The sequence below is a fragment of the Oryctolagus cuniculus genome, chromosome 1 (assembly GCF_964237555.1).
Source record: "Oryctolagus cuniculus chromosome 1, mOryCun1.1, whole genome shotgun sequence".
Lineage (NCBI taxonomy): Eukaryota > Metazoa > Chordata > Mammalia > Lagomorpha > Leporidae > Oryctolagus > Oryctolagus cuniculus.
The window spans coordinates 140,133,286-140,153,833 of NC_091432.1; the positions used below are offsets into that span (position 1 = coordinate 140,133,286).

A 20,548-nucleotide genomic window follows, 5' to 3' on the forward strand; every position below is an offset into this window, starting at 1 on the left:
AAAAAAAAAACAAAGATGGAAGATTCACATCACCCGACTGTCAGGCTTAGTACATGGTTACAACAATTGAGACGGTGTGCTACTGGGGAGTGCGAAGGGATCAGTAGAACAAAACTGATGCTCACATGTAGTCAAATGATCAACAAAGGTGTCAGGGCTATTTCGGGGGACAGGAACATCTCCTCAAAAGGATATTAGAACAACTGGATATTTGCATGGAAAAAAAATGAATTCAAACCCAGAACTCAACACTAGACACAAGTTACTTCTGAGCTGGATCAGGAGCCAAAATATGAAAACTAAAATTATAACACTTTCAAAAAGGAAACCAGGACATTTTCGTAACACTGAGGTAGGTAAGGATTTCACAATCATGATGCACAAAAGGAAAAAAATATTTATGACATCAAAATTAAAATTTTCTGCTCCTCAAGAGGTGATATTAAGAAAACAAAAAGGCAAACCACAGGCTACAAGAAAATATATGTATGACAAAGGATTCACACACAGAATATATTTTAAAACTCAGAGAGAAGACAAACAACACACAAAGTGGACAAAAGACCCGACCAGGGGCCAGCACTGTGGTGTAGTAAGCTAAGCCTCTGCCTGCAGTGCCAGCATCCCATTTGGGTGCCGGTTTGTGTCCTGGCTGCTGTACTTCTAATCCATAGCTCTCTGCTGTAGCCTGGGAAAGCAATGGTAGATGGCCCAAGTGCTTGGGTCTCTGCACCCATGTGGGAGACCCAGAAGAATCTCCTAGCTCCTGGTTTCAGATCAGCACAGCTCCGGCTGTTGCAGCCATTTGGGGAGTGAACCAGCCGATGGAAGACCTCTCTCTCTCTCTCTCTCTCTCTGTAACTCTACCTCTCAAATAAATAAACAAATCTTAAAAAAAAAAAAAAGACCTATGCAAAGGGTGGTCTGAAGAGATTATCCACTTATCAATGATCAAGAAAATACAAATTAAACCACGTGAATTATCACAACTCAACTATTATGATGGCCAAAGCTAAACTGACTAATAACATCAAATGCTGGTGAGGATATGGAGCAACCAGAACTCTCATACATGGCAGGCAGCCGTATAAAATGGTGAGACTGTTCTGGGGAACAGCGTGGAGGCTTGTTACTGCAGTTAAATGTACACTTACACCAAGCATCAGCAATCCTACTCCTAGGATTTACTCTAGAAAACTGAAAACATGTTTGCAAAAACATTTGCACACAAGTGCTCTCAGGAGCTTTATTTAAATTACTCAAAAACATCACTCATAACACAGTATGTTCCCACGACAGAGTACATGTGATTCCTGACTTCCGTCGTTCTACTTAATAATGTCTTGCTTTTACGATGGCACAAAGCACTATGCATTCAGTAGAAACTACCTGCAGTTTTGTGTTGGGATTTTTCCCTGGACTAGTGTGGTCTGATCCCCTCTGGTGATACAGCAGTAACAAGGGGAACAACCAAGGTTCTGCACGGCACTGGGCTGCTAAGCCGGGGTGTGCAGGTAATAAAGTGTTGGATATTTATGTGCACCCAACATGTAAAGCAGAGGGCTGTAGGGACGGACCTGCACACCATCATGAAGTCGAGAAATCATCTAGGGAGCCACAGTGAGTCAGGAGCATTGATCCATGTCGTAATGTTTCTCACTGTGTGGTCTGAATGAAGGAGATGTGTGCATTTATTCTCTAATGACCTTACCAATGATTTGTTTATTTAGTCACTCCTTGCCTCTATCCCATAATCTTTTTTTTTTTTTTTTTTTTTGACAGGCAGAGTGGACAGTGAGAGAGAGAGAGACAGACAAGAGAGAAAGATCTTCCTTTGCCGTTGGTTCACCCTCCAATGGCCGCCACGGCCAGCGCACCGCGCTGATCTGATGGCAGGAGCCAGGTGCTTCTCCTGGTCTCCCATGGGGTGCAGGGCCCAAGCACTTGGGCCATCCTCCACTGCACTCCCTGGCCACAGCAGAGAGCTGGCCTGGAAGAGGGGCAACTGCGACAGAATCCGGTGCCCCGACCGGGACTAGAACCCGGTGTACCGGCGCCGCAAGGCTGAGGATTAACCTAGTGAGCCGCGGCGCCGGCCTATCCCATAATCTTAAAATCGATTATACTCAAACTCTACACCATGGGACTTAAAGAAAGCTAAATTTTCCCAGAAAATAGAATCTATCATAACAGGATGTCACTGAGGGAAAAAACTGGATTGGCTTCCCTCCTCCTTTAAGTTCTACTTGAACTGAGTTGAACTTGATCAGGTTGGCATCCAAGTGCTTTAACTTCAAGGCCAGTGTCAGCCTTTTGCCTGGGCGAGTGCATGTATCCACAACAACGCAGGTGAAGTCAATTTTAATTCAACTTCAACTGGCTTGGTAGTTGGCAGGTTCAGGTTTTTTGGTTTTTTTGATAGTGCCATTTTTACTGTAATTAGGATAAAGTTTGAACTAGACTTATGATAAATCCCCAAAAAAGCAATGGAAGACGTGGGAGGCAGAAGCCAGCCCAGCTGTGTTGTGGCACGCCCAGTGTGGGGTGCCTCTGAGTCACCCACTTGGAGATGCTCATTACGGGGGTGAGCGTGTGGGTCTGGAGATGAGGAGATAAGCCAGACCTAGGCGTGGAGATTCCAGATCATAAGCATATAGGTAGAGAACTGTGGCAATCTGAGAGCTCAGGACACGGCCCCCAGGAAGGTGACTTCCCAGAGGCCAAGTTAATAAAAAGTTTAATTGTCCCAAAGAACAGTGCCTTGTCTTCAGGCAGTTGTCTGTGTGACCCATATTATGGGTGTGCACACCCGTGGGCCAGGAAGTTGGTCCAGGACAACACAGGGAAGATGGGGGGGGGACCCCACCTTAGGGAGCACCCCCACCCCACCCTGCTACTCCAGCAGGCATTGATGTGGGTGGGTCTGTAATCATGAAAATGAGCCACTTTCTCAAAGAGCAGAAAAACAAAATAAAACCCATCTGTGAAGTGTGAGACACGTAGTCTAGAAGGAATCCCCTGGGCATGACCCAAACTGCTACCTGAATGAGCTATAATAACCCTGGTCTTTGAACCGACATCTGTGGCGAAACCACCTTTCCTTAAAGCTTTTGTTCTCCATATACACGCCCTGCTGGCCCCAAACTTAACATGGATGGGAGCGAAAAGTCAGGTTTTAATGGCAGCAAATCCCTTACCCTGCACCTCCCCAGCACACGCGAGCTGCAGTCAGATGCCCTGCCAGCACCCACAAGTGTGAACTTGTGAGGGCAGTGGCCCAGGGAAGACAGGGATGAGTCAGCCAAGTCATCCACGCTCCTGTTTCGAGCGATGGTGCTGTACACAGGAAAACAAACCAGGCTCTGTTAGCAGCCACCGTCTCAACGCGTCACTTGGTGGACAGGACACAGCGCTTGGCCAACCCTGAACAAATGGGACCTGCGGTGTGCTTTCTAAGCAAATGGCCCAAGAGAGAAGTCATGGCAAAGGGTAAACTGGTCCAAGCAACAGATGCAGAGAATTTGGAGATTACTGTTGCAAACTCATGGATTTTTCCTCTTTCTGGCTTCACCTTGGTTAATTTCCAGTTCCATCATAATCTATACAAAATGCAGATTTAAAAAGTCCTCTTTTTAAAAAGATTTATTATTTATTTGCTTGAAAGGCAGAGTTACATAGTGAGAGAGAAAGAGAGATAGAGAGAGACAGAACAAGAGATTTTTCATCTGCTGGTTCACTCCACAAATGGCTGCAACAGCAGGGGCTGAACTAGTCCAAAGCCAGGAGCCAGGAGCTTCTTCCAGTCTCCCACAGAGGTCCAGGGGCCCAAACACTTGGGCCATTCTCTGCTACTCTCCCAGGAACATCAGCAGGGAGCTGGATTGGAAGTAGGGCAGCTGGAACTCAAACTGGCGTCCATATGGGATGCCAGCATTGTAGGTGGCTGCTTAACATGCTACACCACAGTGGTAGCCCCAGAACTCTATTTCTTAACATAAGCTGAAGGCACTTTAGTAAGTGAGGAGACCAGCCACTGAGTCCATCCCTAAGAACTCAGGGTCCTGGGAACTATGTCAATGAAGTCTTTCTTGTCTTTTTTTTAAAATTAATATTACATTATTAGCTGAAGAAAAATGGGAGCCTGTTAAAGATGTTTTAAGTTTAGGAAACACAAAGGAATCAGAAAAAGCCAAGTCAGCACTCTAATGTGGATGTCTAATAATTTCCCAGCAAAACACTCACAAAATCACCTTTTTTTTAAAAAAAATATTTATTTATTTGAAAGTCAGAGTTACATAGATAGAGGAGAGGCAGAGAGAGAGAGAGAAAAAGAGAGAGAGAGAGAGAGAGAGAGAGAAGTCTTCCATCTGCTGGTTTGGAGCTGTGCCAATCTGAAGACAAGCCAGGAGCTTTTTCCAGGTCTCCCACGTGGGTGCAGGGGCCCAAGCACTTGGGCCATCTTCCACTGCTTTCCAAGGCCATAGCAGAGAGCTGGATCAGAAGTGGAGCAGCCAGGACTTGAACTGGTGCCCATATGGGATGCCGGCACTGCAGGTGGCAGCTTTACCCGCTACGCCACAGCGCCAGCCCCAAAATCACCATTGTTTGAGTAAGAGGATGAGCAGGAACATTGCAATGGTGGAGAAGGGTTCTTTGGTGAATCTCTCCTGGGTGTTTTCCTGCTAAAGCTCTGCCTTTCTCAAACACTCTCCACCAAGCACATTACAGCTCCTTGAGGCTCCAGAAAGCCAAGAAGCAAGAGACCCTGAGCATCACCCAACACGGTTTCACGATCTCTGCTCTTGCCGGGGTTGCTGCTACTTTGACTGGACCCCTTCCACCTCTTGGTAGCCACTGCTTTGGTTGTGTTTTATCTTCAGGATCATACTGGTAAAACCGGTTAATTGCCTGTTAACAAGTGTTTGAAGAAATGCTTCGGGGTATGGATCCCATTGACTTACAATTCCCATTGAGAGCTCCGCTCTTCTCTGCAGCTCACCTGGGAGCAACAGTGTTGGCACCCGTGAAACAGACAGCTGGTTGCACTTTGACTCTGCAGTCAGAATTGCGCAGTCTGACCCAGCTTGAGATGTCTACGATGTTGGCTGTTGTCCCTGCTGGTAACTGCCAGCGCTCTTCAATCACAGCATGATCAAGATTTATTTTTTCTCTCACAAATCAATGCGGATAGTCTAACACTATGAGTTTCATCTGTATCATCAGCTTGTCTCATCTAAAACAAGCTGTCTTGGGGCCAGTGCTGTGGCATAGTGAGTGGAGCCACTGCCTGCAGTGCCGGCATCCCATATGGGCGCTGGTTCTAGTCCCGGCTGCTCTACTTCTGATCCAGCTCCCTGCTATGTTCTGGGAAAGCAGTAGAAGATGGCCCAAGTCCATGGGCCCCTGCACCCGTGTGGGAGACCCAGAAGAAGCTCCTGGCTCCTGCTCCTGGCTTCAGATCGGCGCAGCTCTGGCCATTACAGCCATCTGGGGAGTGAACCAGCAGATGGAAGACCTCTCTCTCTCTCTCCCCCTCTCTCTCTGTGTAACTCTTTCAAATAAATAAATAAATAAATATTAAAAAAAAAAAAAAGCTGTCTTGTCACTGTCCCCATGAACTGGTTTTTTTTTTTTTTTTTTTTTTTTTTTTTTTTTTTTTGGACAGGCAGAGTTAGACAGTGAGAGACAGAGAGAAAGGTCTTCCTTTTTCCGTTGGTTCACCCCCCAAATGGCCGCTACGGCCGGTGTGCTGTGGCCACTATGGCCGGTGCGTTTTGGCCGCTACACTGCGCTGCGCTGACGCGAAGCCAGGAGCCAGGTGCTTCCTCCTGGTCTCCCATGCGGGTGCAGGGACCAAGTACCTGGGCCATCCTCCACTGCCTTTCCGGGCCACAGCAGAGAGCTGGACTGGAAGAGGAGCAACTGGGACAGAACCAGCGCCCCAACCGGGATTAGAACCCAGGGTACCGGCGCTGCAGGGGGAGGATTAGCCTAGTGAGCTGCGGTGCCGGCCCCCCATGAACTGTTCTTAACACATCAGTGATTTCACCACCCTTCCACCTAAGCTTCAGCATAAACGTGATGTCTGTTCTTGTTTCAGTGTTAGAAGAATCATGCTGCTCCAGTACGGGCTCTTTTCAAACTGATGTCTTATCCTTCTTAGTTTCTCAAACTACAGCCTGTTCACACATGTTGCAACAAGTCACTACAATTTTACGTAGGTGCAAAAAATTTTTGGAAACCCATGCAGAGTTTATTCATGATACACATTTATGGACTTTTGGATGCATCTCATACAGTAAACATGAGGGGCTGGCGTTGTGATGTAGCAAATTAATCCACCACTTGAGGCCAGCACCACGGCTCAATAGGCTAATCCTCCGCCTGCGGCGCCCGCAACCCAGGTTCTAGTCCCGGTTGGGGCACCGGATTCTGTCCCAGTTGCCCCTCTTCCAGTCCAGCTCTCTGCTGTGGCCCGGGAGGGCAGTGGAGGATGGCCCAAGTCCTTGGGCCCTGCACCCGCATGGGAGACCTGGCTCCTGGCTTCGGATCAGTGCAGTGCGCCGGCCGCAGCGCGCCGGCCACAGCGGCCATTGGTGGGTGAACCAACGGCAAAGGAAGACCTTTCTCTCTGTCTCTCTCTCTCACTGTCCACTCTGCCTGTCAAAAAAAAAAAAAAAATCCACCACTTGAGACACCCGCATGAATCTAGCTCTCTGCTAAGGTGCCTGGGAAGTAGCAGTGGATGGTCAAGTACTTGGGACCCTGCCACCTGTCTGGGAGACTCAGATGGAGTTCTGGGCTCCTGGCTTTAGCCTGGCCCAGCCACAGATGTTCTGGCATTTGTGGAGTGAGTCAGTCAGCAGGCGGAAGATCTCTCTCTCTCTCTCTCTCTCTCTTCTCTCTCTCTCTGTCACTCTGCCTTTCAAATAAATAAACAAAATAAGTCTTCTGGCTGGTGCTGCAGCTCACTAGGCTAATCCTCCACCTTGCAGCACCAGCACCCCGGGTTCTAGTCCCAATCGGAGCGCAGGATTCTGTCCCAGTTGCCCCTCTTCCAGTCCATTTCTCTGCTGTGGCCAGGGAGTGCAGTGGAGGACGGCCCAAGTGCTTGGGCCCTGCACCCCATGGGAGACCAGGAGAAGCACCTGGCTCCTGCCTTTGGATCAGCGCGGTATGCTGGCCACAGCAGCCATTGCAGGGTGAACCAATGGAAAAAGGAAGACCTTTCTCTCTGTCTCTCTCTCTCACTGTCCACTCTGCCTGTCAAAAAAAAAAAAGTCTTCTTACAAAAAACAAAATTGTTAATAGAGTAGATTTTGGATATCCTCACTAAAAAAATGATGAGTATGTGAGGTAATGCATATGCTAATTTGCCTGATTTAGCTACTGTACTACATATATATCATGTTACACACCATAAATACAGTCACATGTCCTACACTGGCATTTTGGACAATAAAAGACCATATGCACGACGGTGCATAAGGACATAATGAAGCTGAAAAGTGTCTATGCCTGGTGCCATAGTAGTGCATGGCCTTAGGTGTTTGTGGTGATGCTGGTGTAAACAAGCCCAACACACTGCTAGTCATATAAAGGTACAGCACATAAATTATGCACAGTACGTAACACTAGGTAAGGATAACAGATGACTACTGTACTGCTTTTTTTTTTTTTTTTTTTTGACAGGCAGAGTTAGAGAGAGAGAGAGAGAGGGAGACAGAGAGAAAGGTCTTCCTTCCATTGGTTTACCCCCCAAATGGCTACTACGGCTGGTGTGCTGTGCCGATCCAAAGCTAGAAGCCAGGTGCTTCTCCTGGTCTCCCATGGGGTGCAGGGCCCAAGCACTTGGGCCATCCTCCACTGCACTCCCTGGCCACAGCAGAGAGCTGGACTGGAAGAGGAGCAGCCAGGACAGAACCGGCGCCCCAACGAGGACTAGAACCTGGGGTGCTGGTGCCGCAGGAAGAGGATTAGCCTAGTGAGCCGCGGCGCCGGCCTACTGTACTGCTTTACCTATTCATCTTTTTATCTTGCTATACTTTTAATCATTTTAGACTAGACTCGTTCTACTTACTTTACACACACACACACACACACACACACACACACAAAGACTTCCAGGCGCAGGCATTTGGCCTAGCAGTTAAGATGCCCATGTCCCATATCAGAATATCTGGGTTCAAGTCCCAGCTCTGTTCCCAGTTCCAGCATCATGCTAACAGAGACCCTGAGGGGCAGCAGGGATGGCTCAAGTGCTTGGTCCCCTGACATCCACACTACAGACCCGGATGAAGTTCGCGGCTCCTGGCTTCGGCCTCGCCCAACCCTGGTTGTTGCAGGAATTTGGGGACTGAACTAGTAGATGAAGATTTCTCTCTCTTTCTCTGTCTCTCTCTCTCTGCCTTTCAAATAGATTAAAAATACACATAAATAAATATTGAAAAGATCACTTGTGGCACACACACAAACATAGCCAAATTTTTAAAAATCTATGACATGAAATGCTGGCAAATATGTGCAGTGCCCAGTACTCCCCAGTGCTGCTTGTGGAAGAACAGGACCTCACCAGAAAGTTGAGGAATGTTCTCTTAAATTATGCACATACACAGGCTCTATCTCAGCCATTCCACCTGCACGTAACCAACAGAAGTGGAAACAGGTGTCCACAAAAGAACCTGCCTGAGAAAACGCACAGCAGCTGTATTCACAAGGGCCTGGTCATCAGCAGGACACTGGATAAACCCACTGGAACGCTCGTAGAAGGGAACAGTCTTCAGCAATCAACAACACCTAGTGACGCTGGTACAAAGACAAATCTCAAATGCATGATGCTAAGACAGGGAAGCCGGGTTGAAGTGGCAACACTCTGCAGAATTTCATTTCTATGAAATTCCAGAAGAGGTCAAACTAGTCCCCGGTGGAAGGCAATCTGACTGGGGGACGCCAGAAGAGGAGCAGAGTTGTCCAGGAACCTTCTAGCATACTGCGTGTTCTCTGCCTGGATGAAGGATTGGAGTGCACAAGCTTATGCAATTTTTTGGACCTGATTAGTAGTATACTTAATATTTGTGAATTTCATTATATGAAATTTATTTCAGAAAGAGAAAATAAGACAGCAAAGAGATACTGACCTCTAGCTAATGATACTCATGCAGAATTATTTCAGGATAAATGTACAATACCTGCAAGCCACTGTGAAATGAATAACAAGATGGATGGATGGATGAGAAGACAGTGATAAAACGAGCACAGTAAAAAGTAAGAGGCAGGACCTGGCTGGCAGGTATACGGATGTCACCATGAGATTCCTTCTACTTTCTAATGTGATTGAAATTTTCTATAATGCAATGTAAAGAAAAAAAGAATACCTTAAAACATGAAGAAATTGTCCCTTGAGAGGAAAATTCAATTTAGATCTTAATTCTCACCAAATTATCTAAAAATCCACTGTAATTTCAATTAACATAGAATCATAATTTTTCAAGGATACCATGGTATTCTTCAACAAGCCGCAACACAGAAAACTCATTACGTGGACGTTTCATTTCTCCATGGCCAAGAAATAAGACTTAAATAATTACTGAGAAACAAATGACACAAAGGGAAAATGGGCAAAGGCGACAAGGGGGTGAGTGACAAAGAGGAGCTGTGATGCCAAGAAGCCCAGCTTCATCGGCAACGGGGAAACGGAGAAGAAGCAGGTGCCACATCACCTGTTCAGGCGTCACAGTGGCAGAAAGGAGCCTGTTTGTAGATCACCATACAGGAGACAAGGAGAGACAGGGTCTCTGCTGTGTGCGACCCTTCGACAGGACTCCTTATCAAACAGCAACTCCTGGGGCCCTGCATGTTTTATTCTCCAGAATGCATTGAACAGAAACTGGTGCAAAGGTGTCAGGGCACATGGCAAGGGGAACCGTCACAGGCAGAGGGAGAAAAGAATGCCAGGGAGATCCAAGAATGCGGCTAACTACACAGGCCAAGAAGCATACCATGCATGTAAAAACGTAAACCGAAGGGAAGCGGGAACTGGGATCGAGAGGACGCATCTGCAGAGTGGGTGTTTAGCCGAGCAGGTAAGATGCTCGCATTCCTCACCACAGTGCCTGGGTTGGACTCCCTGCTCCAGCTCCTGCTTCCTGCTTCCTGCTAATGCACACCCTGGGAGGCCACGGTCATGGCTCAAGTGCTTGGGTCCCTGCCACCCAGGTGGGAGACCTGGGCTGAGCTCCCTGCTGCTGGCTTCAGCTTGAACCAGGTGCCAGCTCCGGCCGTTGCGGCCATCTGGGGAGTGAACCAGTGGATGGAAGACCTCTCTCTCTGCCTCTGCCTCTCTTATAACTCTGCCTTTCAAATAAATAAATATTTTTTAAAAAGTGAAGATAAATAAATAAAAATGTATTTTTATAAAGTTTGCGGACAGATGGAATTTAAAATATGAGCTTATTGGGGGGGCAAAAATAATTTTGAAATTCATACCTAGAGTATGCTGGAGCTGCACCTATCTGAAGCCAGGAGACAGGAGCTTCCTCTGGGTGTCTCACATGAACACAGGGGCCCAAGGACTTGGGCCATCTTCTACTGCCTTCCCAGGCCATAACAGAGAGCTGGATTGGAAGAGGAGCAGCTGGGACTAGAACCGGCGCCCACATGGGATGCCAGGACCACGGGTGGCAGCTTTACCTGATACGAAACAGCTCCAGCCCCTCTTCACGTTTTTAAATTTGAAAACCAAGAGAGAGAGAGAGAGATGGAGAGAGAGAGCGAGCTTCCATGTGTTGGTTCACTCCCTAAATGTTTACAACAACCAGGGTTGGGCCAGGTTGAAGCCAGGAACCCAGAACTCCATCTAGGTCTCCCACACCGCGTGGTGGGGACTCAAGGACTCGAGCCATCAGGTGCTGCCTGCCAGGGTGCTCATCAGCAGGGAGTGGGGATCGGAAGTGCAGGAGCCAGGACTCGAAACAGACTCTCTGATGTGGGGCGTAGGTGACCCAAAGTGGGAGCAATTTCAGATTTCAGATTAGCAATAGTCAGCTGGTACTTATAAAATGCATACGAGAGAAAAAAATTACTAATTCCTCTTTGGAGATGACAGACACCTCTTCCAAGCCCCACAAATGTGCCTGTGATGGAATTTCTTTCTCCCTCACTCTAGGATGATAAGGAAGAAGAACCCTCCAGACCACTGCTTCGTACAGGACGTTCTCAGGATCTGCCTTCTGCACGCAGGCTGCTGACGTCCACCAAGATGGGCCCTGCCTGGCCCTGGCTCCCAGCACTACATGGTGGAGAATGGTTGCCAGGGCCCAGGAAACAGGAACCGGCCAATACGGAGCAGTTAAGCGGCTGCATAGTGTTTGTGTCACTGCTCAGAACATCTGAAAGTGAAGTGGGGCTGGCACTGTGGCACAGTAGGTTAATCCTCCGCCTATGGCGCCGGCATCCCACATGGGCGCCAGTTCTAGCCCTGGCTGTTCCACTTCCGATCCAGCTCTCTGCTATGGTCTGGGAAAGCAGAAGAAGATGGCCCAAGTCCTTGGGCCCCTACACCCGTGTGGGAGACCAGGAAGAAGTGCCTGGCTCCTGGCTTTGGATTGGCGCAGCTCCAGCCATTGCTGCCATTTGGGGAGTGAACCAGATGATGGAAGACCTCTCTCTCTGTCTCTCCTTCTCACTGTCTGTAACTCTACCTCTCAAATAAAATAAATAAAATATTAAAAAAAAAGAAAGAAAGAAAGTGAAACAACGGCTGTACAGCATGTCTGGTTAGGAAACGAGGGGCAATGTCCTTCCACTGCCCATGTCAAACAGGAGCTGCAGGGCCTCCGCAGTTCCCAGAACCTCCCAAGACAGCCAGGGCTGTGCTGCGTCCAGCGTCAGGCTCTGTTTCCAGTGAGCCTCTGTCTCCTCACCTCATCTGCAAGGTGGGTTTGAGCTCCCAGCAGCCAGAAGGAACCCCGAGGCTCGGTGGAAGCACCCTGACAAGTGTAGACCAGGGTGCTGGGATTTCAGTGTTTCCAGGATTCCTGTGAACCAGGACCCTTCCTGGCAGCACCAGGGGGCTCCTTTCTATTGCCCAGTAAGGTGATGGCTGCTGAAAGCCATGAACAATTTTTTTTTTTTTGTGACGTTATTTTCTATATACTAAATGTGGAAACTATAAAAGTTTCTCAACCCCAAACAAGCACACTGTAACTCTGTGGGAAACCCAAAAGACTTCTAAAAATTCAGCAAAGACACGGGCTTGCAGGATTTCTGTACAACAGAAACCCTGAGGAGCCTGCATCGTGGTGTAGCAGCTAAAGCCGCTGCCTGCAGTGCTGGCATCCCACAGGGGCGCCGGTTCGTGTCCCGGCTGCTCCACTTCCAGTTCTCTGCTAATGGCCTGGGAAAAGCAGCGGAAGATGGACCAAGTGTTTGGGCCCCTGTCACCGACATGGGAGACCCTGATAAAGCTCCAGGCTCCTGGCTTCTGGCTTCCACCCAGCCTAGCACCAGCCAGTGAGGCCATTTGGGGAGTGAACGAGCAGACGAAAGAGATGGAAGATCTCTCTCTCTCTCTCTCCCTCTCTCTCTCTCTCTCTGTAACTCTGCCTTTCAAATAAGTAAATAAATCTACAAAAAAAAAAGAAAGAAAAAAGAAAATCAGCCCTGGGGCCATCAGTAGAGGAGACCGGATACTTACTGGAAGTTGTGATTTGGGCTGTGAGTTGGACCTAGAAAGAGGAAACAGAGAAGTTGTTAACACACTCTCACTTGCAATGCAACTCTTTCCAAACAAGGTAACGGTAAACAAGGCCTTGGGCCAGGAGCGCCACTGTGGTCAGTTATCCTCAAGCCTCGGGCTCTGTCCTTGCCCACTGTGATGCTAGGCTCACCGTGCTGGAGACATTTGGGGGGGGGGGTTCTGCTGTCCCTTCTCCCTCTCTTTCTCTCTCTTCATCTAATCTTTTTTTTCTTTTTTTAATTTATTTTTTATTTAGTAAATATAAAATTTCCAAAGTACAGTTAATGGATTACAATGGCTTCCCCCCCCATAATTTCCCTCTCACTCACACCCCTCCCATCTCCCGCTCCCTCTCCCATTCCATTCACATCAAGATTCATTTTCAATTATCTTTATATACAGAAGATCGATTTAGTATATATTAAGTAAAGATTTCATCAGTTTGCACCCACATCTAATCTTTATGCACAGAATTTGTTTCACTAATTATTGATAAAATGGTGCGCCCACAGGTACCAGGGCCCGGGTTTCCACTGCCTGGGTCTTTCTCACAGCCGGGAGTCAAGAGTCCCATTGCTTCCTGCCATTTAACCCCCTCGCCACCTGTGACAAGCACCAAGCCCAGAACCAGCACCAAGTCCAGAACCAGCACCACGCCACGCTTCCCTCTCCATCCTCCAGGTGGGCCACCTTGGCATGGGGCAGACCAGAGTACCCAGAGAACCACAAGTTGGCGAGGGCCTGTGCAGCAGTGCCCCCAAGGCCAGCCTCAGGCCACTGCACCTGGCGGGCCGGCCTCCCCACAGACACCTGACCTCTTGAAACGCGACCTGTCCACGACACTGCCCAGCTCAGCTTGTGCCTCTGGGATTACTCTGCATCCCAGGAGTGCAGGCTGCTCCATCTATGCCTATCTTCTTTCATTGCTAGCAAATGGGTACCTGGTTAAGGCAGGACCTGCGGCACACGGGGAAGGCCCGGGGCAGTGGTCACAGGATTTGCTGGGGACTCACCGAGGCGCACATACAGGACTCCTGTGGCAGTGATGGTCTTCACCCCATTGGTGGCCACGCACTGGTAGTAGCCGGTGTCTGTCGTGTCCAGGTCCTGGATCCGGAGCCGAGAGCCATATTCCGTCTTGCGGATGATGATACGTCGCGGCTCCTGCACGACCGGGGCGTCATTCTTCAGCCACCGCACGTTGGGGGGCGGGTTCCCCGCCACCTTGCAGTGCAGAATGGCTGTCTGGCCTTGGACGATGGTGATATTGTTGACCGGCTCCAGGAAATTCAGAAAGTAACCTGCTGGGCAGAGGACCACAAGAGAGTGAAGCTTCAGCGAGGGCAGGAGGGAAGGCTGCCGGGGGGGGGGGGGTGGTATGTCTGTGTCTGGTTCTCCTGATTTTTGCTCCTGTACGTGCATGTATATGAGGACAGTCACTCCTTATTTGCAGTCACTGTGAACAGGGAATGAGTGACTATAGACCATTAATCCTGCAGGAGACGCAGGGTTAGGGTTATCTCTGGCCACAACATTTCATCAGCTGCATGTGTGTTCCTGTTTAAAGATGCCGTGCTAAACACACAAGGGCACTTCAAAAAATTCATGGAAAATGGAAATCAAGCATAAGCTTACTCTGGTTAAAAAAACTGTTGACATCAGTTGGGGGAGGGGAACATGTGCTCGGCACAATGGTTAGGATATTACTCTAGATGCCTGCATCCTGGAGTACTTGGTTTTGAGTCCCAGCTCCACTCCCAACTCCAGCTTCCTGCTAATGCACACACTGGAAGGCAGCAGGTGATGGCTCAAACAGCTGGGTCTCTGCCATCCACGTGGGAGATCTGGATTGAGTTCCTGGCTCTCAGTTTTGGCCTGGCCCAGGCCTGGCTGTTGCAAGCATCTTGGTAGTGAACCTGTCCATGGATGACCTCTCTCTCTCTCTCTCTCTCTCTCTCCTCTATATGTATGTGTCTCTCTTTCTGCTTTTCAAAAAAAAAAAAAAAAAAAAAAAGCTTGAAATCAATGTATAGTTTTTTCGTAATGTGCATTTTCCATGTATTTTTTAATGAGCATCCACATACTGCTGACTCCTTCACACTGGACCCACAGTCAACAACGGCAGTACAAGCCACACTTGATGGAGGCTTCTCTCACACACTTATTTCCTATGGAGGGCACAGTACAGCCTTCCTGCACTCAGAGACAGATGGCACTGCACCACTACACTTGGGGAGCCTTTAAAAAGGAGACATCACCAACAGAAGCACAAAATTGAGACAAACCTAAGAAAAGGACACTCGTTCACGGCGGGAGCCGACCCTCAGAAGCAGAGCGAGGCCTTGCTCCACCTAGAATGCATACACAGGGGATTCAAAATTTTCACTGCGGGGGGCGAGTCTGCGAAAGACCACAAAAGCATGAGTACTGCTTTGGGGGTTCCAAGCAGATTTTAGCTACTAGGTGGACTTGCAAATATGCAAAGAAGGAGGTTGAACTGTACTTTTCTTTCCAAACGCTTGATCTAGCCAGGGCTCAGCCAGATGATGTAAATTCCACACCTGATTAAGTACAAAGCCACGATAAGCAAAATATAGGAAGAAAATGTGTGGCACAACATGGACATCACCAAACACACAGTTTTAAAGAATTATTTATTTATACGAAAGTCAGAGTTACAGACAGGTAGAGGCAGACAGAGAGAGTAGCTACTCCACTTCCAGTCCAGCTCTCTGTTATGGCCTGGGAAAGCAGTGGAAGATGGCCCAAGTCCTTGGGCCCCTGCACCTGCGTAGAGACCTGGAAAAAGCTTCTGGCTCCTGAATCGGTGCAGCTCTGGCTGTTGTAGTCAATTGGGGAGTGAACCAGCAGATGGAAGACCTCTCTCTCTCTCTCTCTCTCTCTCTCTGCCTTTCTTCTCTCTGTGTAACTCTGACTTTCAAATAAATAAATAAATCTTTAAAAAAAAAAAGGAGTATGGATTAAAAAAAAATAAGGGAGCTGGGTGTAGTTCATTAACTGTGACAAAGATGCTAATCAGAAATGTTAGGAAAATGGGGTGAAGGGTATATGGAAGTCCTTGTAATAGTACCTCACAATTTTTTGTTTAAGTTTAAAATTAATAATAAATTGAAAAGATAAAAATACATGTGGCTTCCACACTTACACGATAGTTGAGCTGGGTACAGAATTCTAGACTGGCAGTTTACACTATCGTCTTCTGGCTTTTGTAGTAGCTGTAGCAAAGTTTTGTCACTCATTGTTCTTTTGCAGGGGATATGAACTTTCCCTCTTATTCTACTTTCTTTTTTTAAGAGTTACTTTTTTATTTGAAAGGCAGAGTTACAGAGAGGGAGAGGCAGAGGCAGAGACAGAGAGAAGTCCTCTATCCACTGGTTTACCTCCCAAATGTCCGTAACAGCCAGGGCTGGGCCAGACTGAAGCCAGGAGCCAGGAGCTTCATCCAGGTCTCCCCTGTGGGTGAAGGGGTCCAAGCACTCTGGCCATCTTCTACTGCTTTCCCAGGTGCATTAGCATGGAGCTAGATTGGAAGTGGAGCAGCTGGGACTCAAACCAGCACCCATATGGGATGCTGGCACTGCAGGTGGCGGCTTAACCCACTGCACCACAGTGCCGGCCCCTTATTCTACTTTTGACATCTTCTCTGTCTTTGCCATCACGAAGTAGCATCAGCTCTGAGTTTTTCACGTTAGCCTCCTCAGAACTTAGTGCCCTTCCAGAAGACTCGTACCTTCCTTCAGTCAACTTCGTAAAATTCTTTGACAGCGCCCTATAATTTGTTCTCTGTCCTCTGTTCCCTTGGAAATTTCCTTCTAGATACACACTGGGCTTCTTACACAAGTCCTCTGTGCTCTCTGTCCACTCTTCATCCTCCAGTCATTTTCATCTTTGGCTGTGTGCCGCTTACCCCAGAACCTTGCCATCAAGCTTCTCATGTCACAGATTCTGTTTTCCGTGTCTCCAAGATCTGCTTGACTGCCTTTCCCCTGCGTGGTTTCCATGCACCCCTTCGTCCGTAACCCTCAGGCTTCATTGTTTTACTGGCTCTCGCTGGCCCTGCGCCCCTCTGAACGTGCTATGCAACTCTCATTGTTGGGCTGGGAATCCCTTGAGGACTGGGTCCCTGCGACAGGCAGTGCCAAGTTTCATTTTAACTTTCTGGCTTGGGATTTCCCACAACATTCTGGTAGTGAAAATCTGACCTCCGGAGATGTGAGTCCAAATCCAATGTTTCATGGGAAAGCCCTCTAGGCTTTCTGCTTCGAGCCTGGGTGGAGGCAAGCTCCCATTTCCCCTCCGAGGGCTCGCCTGGCTTGGGGGGGGGGGGTGGCGGGGAGGGCTCACCCACAGCAGCTCAGGCCTGTAGATAGATCCTTCCGGCTTCACGCTGAAACCCACGGCTTTGCTGATGAAACGGGGTCTGGGGGACTGCTCCCCTAGCAGAGACATTTCCTGGGCCCTATGTTAGGGTGCAAGAAGTGCACATTCTCTGACTTTCCTAAAGCCAAACGTAATTTTATCACAGCCCTTATTTCTCCTGATCAAAGAAAATGTAATCTATGCAATTCCAAGTGAAAGCATACTTTTAAAGTATTTATTGCATTGCATCTCTATAAGTATTCTCCTACTCTTGTACATTCTCTTAAAAACTTATTTTATTTGAAAGGCAGAGAGAAAGAGAGAGAGAGAGAGAGAGAGAGGTCAGTCCCCCATTTACCTCTGCCAAATGCCTACAACAGCCAGGGATGGGTCAGGCTGAAACCAGTAGCCTAGATCTCAATCCGCGTCTCCCACGTGAGTCCTTGAGCCATCATCTGCTGCCCCCCGGGGGTGTGCAGCGGCAGGAGGCTGCAGCCAGACTCCAGGCATGCCAACATGGCACGTGGCTGTCCCACGCAGCATCTTCAGCAGTGCACCAAACGCCTACCCCTCGTCCATTCTCTCGAGCGTAGCACCCACCTTCGGGCAGCCTCTCTGACAGAGCGCTGGAGGAATGAGGCTCCTGAAACAGCGCTTTGGCTGTGCCGTCCACATCTGTGGCTGCTCCTTCTGCTCTGCAGCCCACTGACCGACCGATCCACCCCTGTTCCACGGCCGCATGCCTGTGGCTGCACCACTTTACATTGCTGGTAAGCCCATGTCCACACCACCCTCAGAATCCACCTCTGTCTCAGACTGAGGACCCAGGACAACCAGGCTGCTCCCCCGGCTGCAGACACAGAGGGCGGCCTCCAGTGGCTCGGCCACAGCAGCCAGGCTGGCACCTATAATTCTGTTTCCCTTCTATTCGCAGCTCCTGGGTACTTCTCCATCCCTCTTGCAAGTTCATCTAAGCACGTTGTGTCTTTTCCTAGTACTTTATCGAGCACGCGTGTGTTAATTTAAGCGTTGTCAGGTTGACTCGGTCCACCAGGTTCATTGCCATTAATTCTCCCGAGGCCAAAAATGGAAGCTAGAGAGAAAGGGCTCGGGAGAGAAAGCACAGTCCCCTCTCTCTCCCTCGGTGTTTAATTTACAGCAGCCAAGTAACCTCTCTTGGCTTCCTTTCCCTCTTGTGCAAAAAATGGGGTTTGTACTAACCGTTTGCTGAGCTCTCCGCTGGCTCACAAAAAAAAAAAAATCCTTTGGAGCTGCCTGAACCTCTCCAGACACAATTTAACAAGCTGAAAGGAGCCAAGAACGGCTGCCCGAACATTCAGCTAAGTTGCTGGACACAGCCAGCACTGTGCACAGTGTTAAGAGCCGAGAACGGTAGTCTAGCTCCTTTAATCGATCCAAGCGAGCTACCTTCTGTGATCATGGTGCAACTTTAACCATGGGTGCCAAAGTGGTTCCTCCCCGCCCCCCGCCCCCCCCCCCCCCGTACACCGCCCCACTCAGGGTAGTCCTGCGTTCTACCAGTGGAGCCAAGTGAATGCATTACAACACCCCGAGGGCAAAGGTTAGGGGAGAACCCATCACCATGCCTCACAGCCATAGTCAGGCCAATCAGTGACTAATGATTTTTACTGCCCAACCCATCACCCAGACAGTCGCCAGCGTGGGGTTTGAGCGAGGTGGGGCTGCACTGGCAGGGCTGGGAGGTAAAGATAAAGACAGCCCGATCTGCCAGGGTCCTGAGGTCACAGTGCTTGGACCACACGCAGGAAATGAAACAGACACAGCCCATGGAAGCAGAGGGGGGAAGGAGACTCACGGGCCACAGAGGGAGCTGTAACAGGTCAGTGAGTCAGCTGGGGGAGGGCGGCGAGTGGGGGCCAGCAAGTGGGGAGCATGCCACTCCTGCTCACCCGCTGAGCTGTCTGGCGGTGCACAGACCCAGCTGCAGGCAACAGGGGGGCATCAGAGAGACTGAGGAACACGGGGGCTCGGGGAAGCAAAGGGAGTTGAAGATGAGAAAAAGAGATCTGAGTGTCTGCACCACTGGAGCCAAGGAGGCTGTGCAGGGAGGAACTACGTCCCCAAGGACTCGCCTTCCTCAAGCAAGTTCAGGCCAGTCACACCCGCTGAGGTCGGCCCTAACCCAGGGATCGGCTCCTCTGGAGAAGAGGGTGATGTGGACACAGACACGGAGGGGCAGACACAGGCGCAACCTGGCGTGGGGCCGGGGACAGATTCCTTACCCAACCCTATGCAGACACCTTGACTCTGCACAACCAACCTCCAGAAGTAAGCCAGAACACACTCGGGGTGTTTAAGGTCCCAGCCCACGGGCCTTTGTGATGAGAAGCCAGGAGACAGGTGACACAGCACCGGGAGGGCCTGACAAAGTAGCGGAGGGCTGGAGAAAGAAGCTGGACGAAGGACGGCTACACGTGGGGTGACACCCACACCCTCACAAAGGGACACACACACACACACACACACACAGAGCAGGCACAAGCACTGGGGGCAGATACAGACACACATGACAGCCAGATGCAAGAAGGTTTAAGACACGACGAGGGAGGAAGAACTGCTGTCTAGGACCACCTGTGGTCAAAGCAATCATCGACCACCTCAGGAGCCACGAGGCAAGTGGCAGTGGCTGCAGCAGCTCCAGCCGGGGAAATGCAGCCGTTGTCAGAACGCTACCCCTGGGAGCAGGAGGGGGGCTGACAGAGCACCCAAAAGAGGAAGGAGAAAAAAAAAGTAAGGGGCCGGCGCCGTGGCTCACTAGGCTGATCCTCCGCCTTGCGGCGCCAGCACACTGGGTTCTAGTCCCGGTCGGGGCGCCAGATTCTGTCCCGGTTGCCCCTCTTCCAGGCCAGCTCTCTGCTGTGGCCCGGGAGTGCAGTGGAGGATGGCCCAGGTGCTTGGGCCCTGCACCCCATGGGAGACCAGGAGAAGTACCTGGCTCCTGCCTTCAGATAGGCGCGGTGCGCCAGCTGCAGCGCGCTGGCCGTGGCAGCCATTGGAGGGTGAAACAACGGCAAAGGAAGACCTTTCTCTCTGTCTCTCTCTCTCACTATCCACTCTGCCTGTCAAAAAAATAAAAAAAAAAATTAAAAAAAAAAAAAAAAGTAAGCCCTGGAGGCAGAAATCACCTCGCTGAGAGCAGGAGGCCCATGGGCCCAGGCTCACGTGGGGGGCTCACAGATGCGTGACAAGCCTGGCCCATACTCTGCCCACGGCAGTCGGCCAGGCACGCCCTGAAATCCATTGGCGCCCACAAGGATGGCTCAGTTCACCCAGATCTTCGGCAGCCCAGTGGGCCCTGCAAAGGCACAGCCAACAGATGGAGAAAGAGCCTTCCCTGTAGATCACGAGGGGTCCCTATTGGTCCTCATCTCCTGGGCGCTGTGGAGCTTA

General features: G+C 49.7%; 1 protein-coding gene across 6 annotated transcripts in view; it reads right to left on the minus strand.

Moving 5' to 3' along the window:
- ROR2 (receptor tyrosine kinase like orphan receptor 2) overlaps positions 1-20,548 on the minus strand; it is a 214,122-nt gene that overhangs the window by 22,110 nt on the left and 171,464 nt on the right. For 3 of the 6 annotated variants that reach the window (XR_007920054.2, XM_051847309.2, XM_051847313.2), the window contains exons 3-4: positions 13,750-14,037; positions 12,695-12,725 (exon numbers count right to left, since the gene is read on the minus strand). Coding sequence is in view for 5 of the 6 variants with exons in the window: in XM_051847309.2 (XP_051703269.1) it covers positions 12,695-12,725; positions 13,750-14,037 (319 nt within the window). In the remaining variant the exon portion in view is untranslated. Of the gene's footprint in view, positions 1-12,694; positions 12,726-13,749; positions 14,041-20,548 lie in introns of all 6 variants that reach the window. The other 3 variants (XM_051847319.2, XM_051847302.2, XM_051847306.2) reach the window with 1 other exon arrangement.